General features: G+C 37.5%; 1 protein-coding gene across 3 annotated transcripts in view; it reads right to left on the bottom strand.

Annotated features, from left to right (window-relative positions):
- The window catches only part of agap1 (ArfGAP with GTPase domain, ankyrin repeat and PH domain 1), a 115798-nt gene that overhangs the window by 36093 nt on the left and 64608 nt on the right, over window positions 1-15097 (bottom strand). For all 3 annotated transcript variants that reach the window (XM_088331751.1, XM_088331749.1, XM_088331750.1), the window contains 3 exons: window positions 10407-10575; window positions 9656-9826; window positions 2531-2692 (listed from right to left, as the gene is read on the bottom strand). In XM_088331751.1, coding sequence (XP_088187877.1) covers window positions 2531-2692; window positions 9656-9826; window positions 10407-10575 — 502 coding nt within the window. The remainder of the gene's footprint in view (window positions 1-2530; window positions 2693-9655; window positions 9827-10406; window positions 10576-15097) is intronic.

Here is a 15097-nt window from a genome sequence, read left to right as displayed (position 1 = left end):
AACATTTTTATTCACACAACTGATTTTGTGCAAATCAAGCAACCATTTGCAGATATTAGGCTAGTGTAACATTTGAAAATATTGAAAATAAGTTAACTACTAAAAAATTGAGATCTGTGCACTCCTTAAAGTAAGTATAAAAATACTTAAAATTAGAGGAATAATACATTACATGCATTTAAATTTTAAGGAAAAATCAGTATTGCGATTTAAAAGGTTTTCTATATATTAGTTATAAATAAAAAAAAATACATTGGTACCCACTACCCAGTATCCGTATAGATGTGTGTTGCGTTTCGGCATTCAGTTAAAAAATATGGTATTGAACATCGCTACTCAAAAAGAGTATATTTTATCTTGCATTGTGACTCTAAACCTAAAAGAAAAAAAACATGCGTTGTATTTGGTCTTTTCCGCAGCTAACAGTTGGAGTTGGGAAAAAAAAAGGAAAAAAAAAACACCAAAATTCATATCAGCGAGTGTGACTTTTTAAAAGATCAAAAATCTAAGAGTTTCTAAAAAAACTGACATCGATGCAAACTTAAAAAATACTAGTCTTTTTTTAGTTATCAGTACTAGCGACGGTGGCTAACACTGGGATCAGCATTCCTTCTAGTGCATGTTCAACAAAATGAACTACAAAATAGAGGATAACACATACATACAGTACATACATAAACAGAATACTATTTATTACATTGACAATAAATAACTGAAATTTTAAGGAACTGTTGATATTGGATATTCTTTAAAAAATACCAGACAAGTTTTTGCTGATAATTTTAGCTAATGGCATCAGTGGTTGGTATTGGTAAATTGGTATTGGGCAGAGGAAATATGGTATTGAAAAAGCAAAACGCAACAAAGAAAAAAAGGCAAAAAATTGTGATTTAAATTTTGAAAAGATAGAAAATCAGTGATCGGCTAAAAAAAATAGTTGTGTTTGTTGCATCCCTAAAAATAATCGCCTTTTTGAGGTATCAATAGAGTGATTATGGCGGATACCAGTATCCAGATCCCACTAGTATTTGTTCAATAATAAGGAACAAGAAAATACAGGATTAATACTTTGTGAACATATATTTGAAATTCTGAACGAAAAATAATGTTGCGACTTAAAAGACTTTCTTGAAAAATATCAGCCATGTTTTTCCAGAAAAATCTGCAAAATATATGGTTGAGTATTGATATAAATGACTGCTCAGTAGTTGCATATTGATCTCAGGCTTAAAAAATATGATATCAGACAACATTACTTGAAATCAGTAAAACGATAAATGATTTGACAGCAGCAACAGTTTTTTCGCAAAAAAATGCTTTCAGTCAGTTCCAGGTAGGGGGTGCCTAAGAAAACCTAATGATGAAATTCAAAATGTGTTATTCTGAATGAGAAAATGAATTGCAATTACTTCAGAAAGAATATCAAAGCATGTATTCCACTATTTTAAGGGGAAGAACATGACACTTGCCCACACTACGTTAGCAATCAATTGTGAACTCAAGTGCGGGAGGTCTAATGGGGCGAGCTGTGAGACAAGAGGGCGTTTTTCCCTCATGAATTACGCCGAGCCTCGCGCTGACATGGCGATACTTCAGCCACCTGTCCGCCTGCCCGGCGTGACGGTCTGCCGGCCGCTCGCTGCTTAATGGCTAAATTGGGACGACTGTAACTAATCGCTTATTGAATAATGGAGGTGACAGCGCTGATAAAAGATTTCAATACCACAGATTATTTATAATATTTCACTTAAGCTTCTGCGGCTGACTCAGGGGGGGGCCAGAGGGGGGAATGAAGAGGAAGGCTGATGAAATGAGAACAAAGAGGGGAGACTGGGGGAAGAAACGTGATGGAATGAGAAAATGATGATGTAGAAAGGAGGTGAAAATAAAGAAAAGAATAACTAGTACATGTGTCTGACCGACAGACTGTAATTTGCCTTTGTCAGCTGCTTGATGGAGACGCTAGCGTCACATCTGCTCCGGCTGCTTGCGCAGCTGCTCTGAATGTGGATGTGTGTGTGAAATCGAACCTAAGCGCTAGAAAGCGAGTTTCAAAAATTTGAAAGTGTGAGAATGATTGTTTAATATGTATGTGTGTGTGTATATATATATATATATATATATATATATGGTTACTGTATTTATTCGTGTAGAATGTGTTTTTTTTAACCCCAAAATTAACTCAAAGTTTGGCTGTACGCGAGGTTTTGCTGTATTTGTGCAGGGATTAATCAAGCATTAAATATCGCTGACCACAATCTCAAACCATTGGTTGCAACAGGAATCGAACCCAAGTCGCGAGGGTGAGAGCACAGAATCCTACTATTGGACTACCAGTGATACAGATAACATACAAAAAGAAATTATACTTTATCTCCGTATCACACTCTTCACTCACAGTGCCATTTGTCTGTTACCTTAAGTAAAAATAGTTTGATTAGACGAAATCTAATGCCTTTTCAAGTGTCATGTACATCTCTTGAGTGTGCATTATACACAGTATGCATTATACACCAAAAAATATGGTTACCTTCAGCGGTGCCAGAGAGGCCGTCTGCTTTAAAGTTGCTGGTGCTTTTCTTCCGTCGGTGCTTCTTGCGGTTGGCATGAGGTGACGGGGGCGGGTCCATCTTGGGACTGGTTGTACTGGAGATACTGGGACTGGAGGACATGCCGTCACCCATGGCCCCTTCTAGTAAGAGAGGAAAGCACTTGATCAGGGATTAATTAACAATTAAGGCAACACGCAACTTGATTACGTACACATTATTTTTTCAATTTACATGATGATTATTATTCAATTTCCAAAGTTTCTGTTCTTAAGTCACTAATTTTTGCGATACAAGAAACTGAATTTGAACGTAAAAGACACTGGCAGTTTCTGGTGAAAAAGATGACAAAAGGTTTCTAAAAAAACATGCTAGTGTTCGATATGTAGAATAAATTGAAGCTTTTTTCAGTGTAGAAAAAAAACTATATTAGTGTTTAAGGAAAGAGACGGCTCCAGCTACGGCAAAGAAGAAGACGATAGTCGCGCCAAAAACTATGGCGCTAGGTTTGATGAAGAAGTCTTGTTTATTTGTATGGCCCTTAATCACAAGGAGTCTCAAAGTGCTGCACAGACCACAGACTACTAGTACACCATCCCCTGATCTAAAACCTACATGACGGCAAGGAAAAACCGCACATGATGTAATCAGCCTTCCCGGATGACCAGGCTGCAACAGATGTTGCAATAACAAATAATACACAGACATAGTTGTCTGAAGGATTATTTTTTCTAAATATAAAAGCGAATTTTGTGTGTATTAAGGAAATCAAGATGTCAGATTCAGGAGGAAGACTGGGGAGAAGGAAATGAAAAATGCTTTAAGTTCAGTTTCAAGTAGATGACGCAAATTTAACCAAAGTAGAAGTAGCCCATCTACGACATTGAATAAATGACATTGGGACCATCGTTTTGGAGAAGACAACAACGCTAATTCTCTGCAAAAACTACAGTCTTAGTTTTCATTCATGTAGATTACACTCGTTTTGGCTGAAGACTAAAGTGATTTTTTGGGGGGGAGAAAATGACAGCCAGATTTGATGAAGATAAAACAAATTTTTGGTGCAGATTATGACGTTAGTTTAAGAAGAGAAAATTAGTACAAGACATACCTTTTTGTCAGTGTAGACGACAATTATGTTTTCAGCGAAGACTAGCTTTGGTAAAAAAGATGACACTAGTTTTGAAAAACAAGTAGCCAGTCTCCGAAAATGCATATAATGCTGCTAGTTTCAGCATAGGACACTGGCTTGGGCAAGGATGACATCATTCGTTTTCGACGAAAGTTACAGTGCTACCTTTCGCCAATGTAGATGACACTAGTTTTTGGCAAAGAAGAAGACGCTTGATTTTGGCAACAACTAAAAAACCGGGGGAGAAAATGCCACCTATTTCCCCCAAATACAAGACAATGCCTTTTTTCAGCATAACAGAAAATTACGCTAAGCCAATTTTCAGGAAAGGAGAAACCTACATTATTCAGAAAAAAATAAGGATGCAGGCTTCAGCGAAGAAGAAGCTAAATTCAGACATGAAATAAAATGGCACCAGTTTCATCTTAGGGAAAACAAATTACGCTAGTTGTAGGTAAAAGTTGTAGTAAGAGGGCACAGCGGCGCCTGTACTTCCTGCGGAGGATGAGGAGAGCCCACCTGCCCCCACCCTCCCTCATCACATTCTACAGGGGCACCATAGAGAGTATCCTGACCAGCTGTATCTCTGCGTGGTGTGGAGGCTGCAGCGCTTCCGACTGGGGTAGTGTGAGGAGGGTGACGAGGACAGCGGAGAAAATCATCGGGACTTCTCTCCCCTCCATTCAGGACATTGGCCAGAAGCGCTGCCTATCCCAAGCTAAGAACATTATCAGGGACCCTTCTCACCCCCATCATGGACTGTTCACTCTGCTAGCCTCTGGGAAGAGGTACTGCAGTGTGAGGTGCAGGACCACCAGGTTCCACAATAGTCTTGTCCCCCTGGCCATTAGACTGTTAAATGGTCAATCAAACACATAGTAAATCTAAACTGCTGCTAATCTGTACATCTGTTGGTTTTGTTTGACTTTTTGCACTACTGGCAGTTCTTTATAGCTAGCCACTCCTTGCACATCTGTTTCTCTGCACTATTGTACTTACAGTGTTATTGTTACAGTGTTATTGTTACTGTTTACCTGACTTGTTTACCTGACTGCCCATTTTGCACATCTGGTTAGCTGCTCCTCTTGCACTATTTGCACTACTGTAAAATACTATACATAGCCATAATTATTTAGTATATTATTAGTACTCAATACTCCAACTCAATACAACATTTTATTTATATCTGTACATTCAAGGAAACTGTGCGGGTCAGATGTATCGACATTTCGTTCTGTATACACGTGTACTAGAATGACAATAAAGTAGATCTGAATCTGAATCAAAAGATAACGATGTTACTTTCAGCACAGACTACAGTGCTAGATTGCAATAAAATTGACGATGCTAGCTGGCTTTAGCGGAGAAGAACAGGCTGGTTTCGGAAGTAGAAGATGCCACCTTTTTTTCTTTTAGTTAAAAATCTTATTTCTAAATGGATAAAAAACAATTTTCAGATTTGGAAACATTTTTATTCGTCACATTTAAGAGACATTTTGAGGGTAAGAGTTGTTCTTTGAACGGTGTTATTACTTAAAAAGCAACAAAGTAGCGAATGTCAGTAACTTTATTGTAGAAATTGGTTATGAATAAAAGTTTAATATTAGTAACAAACGATGTATTGATAATAATTAACATTTTCAATACAAAGATGAGTTTTCTTAGAAAATGTGTATTTAGTAATTTGGTATAAACTGGCGTAGTTCACTACAGAAGATCCTAAGAACATAGCCTACACATTCTATTTACAATAATAAACAGATAGTATAGTGTTCATTGTTTTTATTTTCAGGATTATAGAAATGTCTTATGTGGATTTTTTTTTAAAAGGTAATCACAATCTGTTGTAAAGAACTCCATACATTTGAAAATGTTTGCTGCTGAAGGCTGAAATTCTGAAGATTCGGAAGATTAAAAAAAAAAAGTCTCAAAATGATGATTGATGAGGAGAAAATGGTTGATTAATGATTGCATCTCTATCACTGCAATTGAAAAAAATAAAGTCAAGATGAGGTGTATAAAAAAAATTATTGATTCCTATGAATATCTTCAAAAGGAGCTGAACAGAATTTTGAACTTTTATACTTGGAGCCGCCATCACCTGTCATCATTGCAGCCTCTGTCAGCTCATTCAGATGCACGTGCAAGTACGTGCATTTCTTGGATGCGCTCAAATAAAATATTATTTTTTAATCTTATGTTGTGCTTTCCCTCTTTTCATGCGACACTAACCAATAGAAAACAAACATTTGAAAAAAAAAAACTGTGGGGACGAGCATGACGTCACTTTCTAGCACTCCCTTCACCCCCATCCCTTATACCTTATGTGTTCCACCCCGAACAGCATCGCTAAAAGATAAAAGCAGATGGGCGCGGTGGAAAATCAAGCACAAGGGCTTTTTTAACACAGTTGGCCATGGTTGACACATACTTAAGAGAGAAAATATTTAACTTTTTTTTTTAATGACACCTCAAACAATGCACCCAACCTTTGACTTCCCATGGATAACTGTCAATTTGAAATATTCCCGAGGGTCAAAACAATATAGACATGGCATGCCATAGAAAATCATTCTTCTTTTAAAAGCTGCATTAACAACTTCTGCATTTTTCACAAGTGTCTATGATGCTGATTGGAAAGTGAAGGTGGGCTGTGTTTGCAGAGCAGGAGCAGCGTCTCTCTCCGCCCTCCATCTCGATCCTGGCTGCTGACAGCTGTGACTAGCGGCGGAATAAAATAACATTCAGTTTCCATCAATATCACCGCGTGGCGGTGACACTGACATGGCCACGGACGAGTTGTTGTGTGTGTGCGGATGTAAAAACACTCAAGCTCACTGGCCGCCACACTGCAGACAGCCCCAAGGACGGCCATAACTTATTTTACAATCGTTTAGTCTCAGCTCAAGTGGAAAATGTGACAACTTATCTCTGCTGACAAGATGCCATCCCCGAGCGCGCAATTAACCGGCGTGGATTAACGGCGTTCCCATCTGCGCGCTGCGCTCCATCCACATCAAACAAGACCACCACACAACCCCCCCACCCGCACAAAGCCTGCAGACTTCTTTGACTTTCTCCTCTGATTGTTTCCCCTCAGCCTATCAACAGTTTGGACAACAGCGGCTTGGCTCAGCTTAGGCTGCTGCACATGTGCCAAAGTCTGCAAACTGTTGTTATTAAGGCTTGAAATTAGAGGTGACACAACTGATCAATTAATTGTCAGTTAATCGATGATTTAATAAAATCAATATGTATCTGTTTAGCACAAATTAGATACCAAATTACAACTCTAAGTGCTGTATTAAAAACGAATCAATATACAATAGGAACCACCCCCTTTTCCCCAAATACCACACCAAATTTCACCAAACACACACACACACACAGGTTGAATAAAACAAATAATAAATACATTAAAAAAAATAAAGAAAGAAAATAAGGCAAGGCACAGACTAACCATGTGAGAACGGGACCTGAAGGAGGCTCATTCACACTGATAGGACTGGCAGGAGATTAACTTCCACAGTGAATCCCCACCCTCCAAAGATTATCCAAATCATAAGAATGACATACTTTTGATAGTAAATGTTTCGATATCACAACCGTTTCTGTCACAACCCCTTAATATTTTACTTGAAATAATCTGTTATTTTTCATAAATCATCGTTATTTTTACAAATCAATGACAATACTCAAGAAAAAAAATGTAGGGGCTATTGAAAGTGACTTATTTAGGTGTAAGTTTTTAGTCTGCCAATAGTTTGTTTTCAAATTTAAATAAGTTATGATCACCTTGCCTTTTTTCCTGACCCTTAAGGGCCTAATTGTTAACTAAATTATATGTTTCTATGAATTTTTTTGAAAAATGTTAACTTGAAATTAGTTTCTGTTCTATATGACAAAGATTTGACTACCATTAAATCAAATCAATTGATCAATTACTAAATAATCAACTTTGTAATTGAATACTCCAATATTTTCCAATATAAAACTGATCATTTTGCAAATTTTAAAAGATAAATATTTTATTCTTTTGGGTTTAGTTTGAAAGGGATTTTTTGTTAAATGATAAAAATATACTTAAAATTAGCAAAAGGAAGAACAAGATAAAGAAAAACTGTGGTACATGCAAGGATTTACTTTTGCAAGTGTAGCTTTTCTTGCCCAAGGTACAGTACTTTGCTATTTTCATATACTCAATACACTAGGAGGCAAGAAAATTAACATTTTTTACATACGACAACGCAAAAAAAATTAAACCAGGTGGCAACTTTGCCTTGAAAAAAGTTAAAGCATTTGTAATGAGAGTTATGTTGGTAGAAATCGTCATTAATAATCTAAATTCTATTAAGATTATTTTAGCCCTCCTACTCCCCCAAAAAGTTTTTGTCGATTGAATCCAAATAAGAGCTGAGACAGAGTATCTGATCGTCGATTTCTCCCAAGTACTTTTTGACGCTAACTGATGTCGTGCTAAAAGGTGACAAGAAAAACGTTGTAAAAAAAGAAGACTGAACGAGCTAAAAAGAAGACACTCGGCTTGTGTGGGAAAGCACCCTGCTGATAGCGTTTCACAGCTTTAATCATTATTGTGGAGGGCTGGAGGCACGACATTCAAGACATGACATCAGTGTCATTCAAGATGATCGTCACTGAATTGAAGCTTCTTAGCGGGTGTGTGTGTGGGTGCGGGTTATTTGGCTTAAGCGAAACTTTAAGACGATAAATCAGAAAGTGAAACAAAAATATTAGGGATGCACTATAATTATCAGGCCGAATATGACGTTATTGGCTCAAGGGGAAAAAGAAGACCCAATAATCAGTCACTTGACGCAATGTTATAATATTCAATCAGTAAAAAAATTCTTGTTAGAAAGACTATAAGCATCTAATTCATAATAATAGACTCGGGCGTGACTCATCTTCACCTCTCTTTAATGTACACAAAGCACCGGAGAGTTTGCCCATCACCAGTGGCATGGCTCAGAATTTGTGCAGCACTGCTGTGATGAGATCAACCTTTAAACTTTAGTGCGGTTTGTTTTGGATTGTTTATAGAATGTCTTTTTTTGTGTGAAACTCCTGCGTGTGTTTGTGTGTGAACGCAGATTTATTTAAGATTGACAATGGTTATGACGTTTCCCAAATGTAATTTCTCCCTCTATGCATGACAATTTCTATATTTAGTTTTCAATTATATTTTTACTGTCTACTAATGTGTTCATACATCTAAGATAAAGCCACTTGACAAGGATGAATGATGTATTTATCTTCGCCAAGGCACGTGAGCCTTTTAGAATTGGAGCACATAGATAATGTTTAGAGGAGAGAATTTGCTATGATGAACACAACCATAATCATATTCATATACACCTTCTGAAATTTTTATATACGTCAATATTTTAAAGCACTTAAAAAAAGATCTCGTCATTATTGCTATTACGTACAAGTAAGTATTTTGCGATTGATTAAAGTCAAGCTAGTTTCTCCAACATTTTTTGGAGACGTTTGCCAGAGCTGCATAATGTGAGTATTACTAAAAACGAAAATAAGCATGCAGATTTTTCTCCCTAAATAGCATGCAAAACCGGTTATCATTATTGGTCTCCAAAAGCAGTACTTTTATCAGTTATCAGTAGAAAAAAAACGTAATAGTCAATCCTAAAAAATGTATTGGTGAGTCAGGCGTCATTGCAGATGTCAGAATTTTGAGTTGAATTGAATTTAACCGTCTTTATTATCGTTGATATTTACGTTGTGAAACACTGTATGCAACGAGATAGGACATGGCACTCCAGAGTACAACTTTTAATAAAGACTTTGGAGGAAAAAAAGATGATAATTCTATCAGGATAAGTAGGCAAAAAAAAATCTTACAACGTAGTGCTTGGGGAACTGTCCCAAGTTATAATAATAATAATGCAATGAAAAAGAACACGTCAAATAGTTGTCTTCTGTGTGCTGCAGTTACCGTTGCCAATTCCCGAGTTGGCGATGATGGTGGCGTCACCCCACTGGTCTGCACTGGAGACGGAATATGATCGCTGATGGCCGCCCATTCCATCCGAACTGCGGCCGGTAAAGGACATCAGGCTAATGCCACTCGCCATCTGAGAAACTGATGTGCTGCTGCTCACCAAACCTAAGAAAAAAAATAATACACATAAAATCAGAGTTTTGTTGGTTTATTGCCTCTCTCCGACAATGAAGTGATTACCCCACTGACCTTTCACCTTGCTCATATACTTCTCTTGATCTCCACTTTTTTTTATAATAGTTTCACCACCCACCCCTCAATTACATTCATAGACCCCTTCCACACTAACTGCAGCTCATTTCTTGGTGCTGGAAGAGTGGTTTCTTCCTCTGATTGCATTAATATTCATGACAATAATTAGTACATGAGTACGCTTCACTGAATATTCATGCTATTAGCTCGGCCATGTGTGTGTGTGTGTGTGTGTGTGTGTGTGTGTGTGTGTGTGTGTGTGTGTGTGTGTGTGTGTGTGTGTGTGTGTGTGTGTGTGTGTGTGTGTGTGAAAAACAGAGCCATATCTTATTTTACGACATTTATTGTCAGGAGCTCATCAGCGGTCTTACTGGCAGTTTCCTCTGCAAATCATTCAAATCACCTTTATTGATTTCAAGGACATTAGGATACAAAAACATTTTTGTCAATATGCCAAATGTTAGCTGCTTGAATTGCAAACTGCCGCACTCACCGGGTGTGTGTCCCAGCTGCAGGCTGCTCATGTCCTTTGTCATGCCGTTGGTTTTGGGGCTGGGCATGACAGTGCACGTGGAAACCGCCCGCGGTGGCCGTTTACCTGGCACCTTGACTGTGGTCCTAAGCAGGTCGATCTCTTTACCGTGGACATTTTGCATGTAGTCCTAGAAGGGATTAGAAAAAACCACAACGTTGACAGTAGGAGTCAAAGTTGACAATATTAGATTCTATTCAGTGGAAGATTTTGAAAATGGGAGAATTAATTTAGTCTGTGGGCAGCACGGCGGCGCAGTGGTTAGCGCGTGTGCGGCACAGTTATGAGGTCATGGGTTCAAAAAGGATAAGCGGTGCAGATAATAGATGGATGGATGGATTTAGTTTGTAGCTTCAAGCTACTAATGCAAGCTTTGTGAATACTAGCCATTAGCACTAGTGTCGTGGACACTAGGGCTCAATCCGATTACTTTTCCTTCCCCTTGATTTTACTAGTTTCTCTGCCAAAGCATGTTAAGAATGAGGGCAAAATGTTGATTGACTTTAAATGAAACCTGGTTTGTTTTGCCTTATCACGTCAAATGTCTGGTGTATTCATAACTATTAATTCTATCCGACAAAAATAATTATTAATTGCTCCAGTACTCTTTAATGGGATGGCATATCTCAGGTGTAGTGAATATTTTTTGAGAGAAGCAAATTTACTGCAAAAAAAAATATTGGAGCAGATTTGCACTTTTGAAGTTTCATTTCATATTTTGGGCAGTCTTTTCAATAAAAAAAAAAGAATCAAAAACATAACATATATTACTTTATACATTCTATGTAATATGTTATTTTATTACAATATTATAGGATGTATTAGTTATACATTAAGTATTAGTGAAATGTTTACGGACTCAATTTCATCTCATGGGTTTTTAATCTTGTTTTATACCCATGCACGTTTAAATTTAAAATAGGTTGCGTATTTCTATGATTTAAAACAAAAGCTTTACAGAAAGCACAGTTAGCAGTTTTTGTCCCCTTTAGTTCAACAACAAAAGGGGAACATGGTCAGAAATTTGAAAGACGAAAAACATTTTCTTTGAAAATGGGATAAAGTTGAAAGTGTGATTTGTATTTATTTATATGTATTATAATATATATATATATATATATATATATATATATATAGTATTATAATATTTGTTTTCCACAACGCCAACACCTACAGAGTATTTAAATGCTACAGAAAAAAACCCTGTAACAAGAGTCTAACAAAGACGCACTAATCCCTTTAGATAGGCTCAAATAAACTGCAGGCTCAAATGAGGACTGAAGCCATTGATGATGCGACCTGCTGTGATGTAGCTAGAAATCTTTTGGACCAACAAGGGGGATTTCTTAAGCTTGCCTGCTCCATCTATGAGAGATAAAGAACAACCGCACTCGCTTCTCAACTTCAATGACGACTTCATGTTTTGCAAAATCTACCTGGTAAAAGTTTTATATAATAGCATCTTCCCAAGCTCATTAGTCAAACCACTTTTAACACGTTGATGCACGCACACGATTCTGTATTGCTTTAATCCCTTGCAAGCGCGCTGCTCACTTCCTTTCTTGTTCAGCCTGACAAAAGGCCAATTCAAAGCCAAGTGCTCTTGATGGCATCTTAACAAGCCACTGGAGAGCCATTGAGTCGGCAGCCCACTGGGTAAAGCCTCTACGCATGGACCCGCGTGCAAGCGTGCATTCCTACGACAGATTGACTGAGGTAATTGAGTCTCCATTTGCATGGGGCTGCTTTCATCGACGGCCCGGTTGTCCTCTCGTATGCCTGGGACATATGTGTATCGACTCAATGCATGCAAAGCAGGTGGCCGTGGTGTATGGAGGTACTTTTTTTTTTTTAAACACAAAACAAGTGTGGGTGTGTTGACACAGAGGAAAGCCTGAATCCATAAACCATGGATCACCAACTTTTTTTGAAGCTGAGAGCTTTTTTGTCAGTGATCAGTGCAAAGGGCTACCAGGGTGATATGCATTACTGTTGGTAACACGTTAGTATTATGTTACTACTAGGTTGTCACTATTAGAAGATTAAAATAGGTTCAGTCTACCACTGAAACATTTGCCTTGTATAAGGGCACTTGGTGGTTTCCGTGTACATATTATAGACTAATTTAAAAGAAAAAGAGTTAGAAATAATATTGGAAAATGTCATTATTTAATAACACTGAGTATGTTTACATGCAATCCTGCAATGGAAACAGAAAACTACCGGTATTTCCAGTATTATACTTGTGTAAAGCCATGTAAATGCGCACAATGATCCGATTAAGTGAGTATTGTGATTACAATGGTTCAGTTATTCCTTTCGGTTTCCAAATACTTGTGCATGCATACTGATTGAACAATCTAATTGCTTGTGGACAGATAAATGATGCATGATACATGCAAAGTGGCGTACTAACTAAAAAAGCCTCATATTAATTTCTGCGCGGCATTTCCATTTTATTTTCTGCACCCATGACAAAAATGCCACAAGTGTATACATCCATAAAATTAGATGACACAGTTGTTTCTATCCATACGAAGTGTAAGTCTACGCTTCAGGCAAGCCACGTGCATGCACCACTTGTAAAGAGACAGAGCAATGGAGCTCACTCATGAAGCGGGGAGGACGCAGCACAGTATTCCGTCTAAATTGGTAATTGACATAAATAAAATAATCTTTCATTTAATATCATAAGGTGAATGTGGAAATTACTTCTACGTGCGTAATGACGTTGCACTTGCTTTGCCCCACAGTAATCAAAATACTCGCACACGCATGTAAACAGGGTTTATAGTTTGTCTATAGGCACGTGAACGATTCATTTGGACATCTCCAGAAATTCAGTATTACGTTTCCAGTCAATGTATTGTCTGCATGTAAACGTGATTGGTGATCATGTCAGTGAGCAATAAAATTTGCTACAAAACCAAAAGGCCCTTTAATAGTGAGCTATTTTTCAGAACAGCTCCTTGGGCTACTCAGCAACCTGGTGCTGGGCACCATGTTGGTGACCCCTGCTATGAAGAATGTAATGGATGGAAACATCACTGCAGACAAAAGATCAAAATTCAATTTTGAAAATGGCATGCGAGAACACTTGGCTCTCAAATGCGAGCATGGCAATCAATTGCCATATTGGCGAATGTTTGGTGATGCAGAAATACGACCACAGCAATAGCTGGTTCACACTTTCCTGGTGAAGAAGGCGGCAATATTTCTATCCACTTAATTAGAGGCATTAATGTGATTTCTTTGCGCATAGTATGGCAATTAGCAGCACTGATTGAGTTTCATCCGATTAGCCTCTGCAAACATGCTAATTGACGGCGAGCTACTCGGGAAAACCAGTGTTTTTGTGCTGCAGGCATTTGGTGTGTGCTCATGTGTTAAGTTATGACTTTTCACACTAATTTACTGCATCAGCTGTTCTCATCGCTGATGGACATGGAAGATTTGCTCGAGTGTGTCAGGAGAACGCCCTGGATGGGAATCAAACCCACAACCTCAGGGTACACCCCCTCAGGTCTCTGGATTCACCTTTAGTTAAGGGATGAGTGACTCCATAATTTTGTTTTCAAAAGTGAGATAAGCACAAAAAGAACAAGAAGCAACGGTGGCAGATCATGTAAACAAATTTAGAACTGAGCATTTTCTGAAAATAGCATGTGCAATGATATCTGAGTCGAAAGTTTGATTTCCGCTTATTATTATTTTGCTTTGGCGAATATGCAATTTTGAATCGTTTAGTGCATTAGCATCATCATCTGTCCCCTCTTCTCTCATTTTCTTATCGCAATGCACTCTCCTGTCCAATCAAAGCTAAAATGCCCTACAATATGTAGTTTTATAAAGGAGGACTGTTCAATGCAGCATCAACAAGCCATTTAGTTTTCATCATGACTTTAGTAGAATGAACTTGCCTGTGTTCTTTGCATGTTCAATCTTTCAACCGTTTTACTTCTTCTGTATCATTTTGTTTTCTGAAAATATTTTTTGAAAAACACTTAAATACGTTATTTTTTGTTTTTTGTTTTTGTGACACTTTATTAAAATACTTAAAACTACTACCTAGTAATAATACGCCAGTAGGTTAATCACGATTCTATAGGAAAACGTTTTCAGCGAATCAGTGCAAAATAAAAGTTAGGAAGTTTCAGTTTTGAGTTTCACAATATTTTATATTGAGTGGATCCCTGTAAGGCTTTTTTTAAAAAAAAAAATCTAATTTATTTTAATTTGAATAAGAAGCTCTCAAACATTCATGGATTTAACCAAATTTAGTTATTTTGCCACTAATACTGTGGACAAGCTCATTAGTAAAAAGAGGTATTTTATGGCCTCAAGGATTTTTCTGCTAGTAGTCGCCTAGTGCCAAATAAAAACAAAGAATATTTTTGATGATTAGTATGGTTAGGTAGTATTCAAATTCTGACAGTGTGCAAAATGGTCACCATGGTCAAAGACACCACCATAAATACAACACGGTTTAAAATTATTCACTTGTGTATGCTGAAATGTAACAAAAAAATGGACAGATTTTGAAGAATTAAGAATTTGACAGATTGGCCTAATAGTGACACATGAGAACAACAAAGCAATTTATAATTCCTGCTTGAGAAGCAAACTGGCAAACGCTTCTACTACAGTTCGTG

This window comes from Urocampus carinirostris, chromosome 3, assembly GCF_059441175.1.
Source record: "Urocampus carinirostris isolate Australia breed hairy pipefish chromosome 3, RoL_Ucar_1.0, whole genome shotgun sequence".
NCBI lineage: Eukaryota > Metazoa > Chordata > Actinopteri > Syngnathiformes > Syngnathidae > Urocampus > Urocampus carinirostris.
The sequence above is the reverse complement of the archived record's forward strand: the minus strand, read 5'-3'. Positions and strand labels throughout refer to the sequence as shown.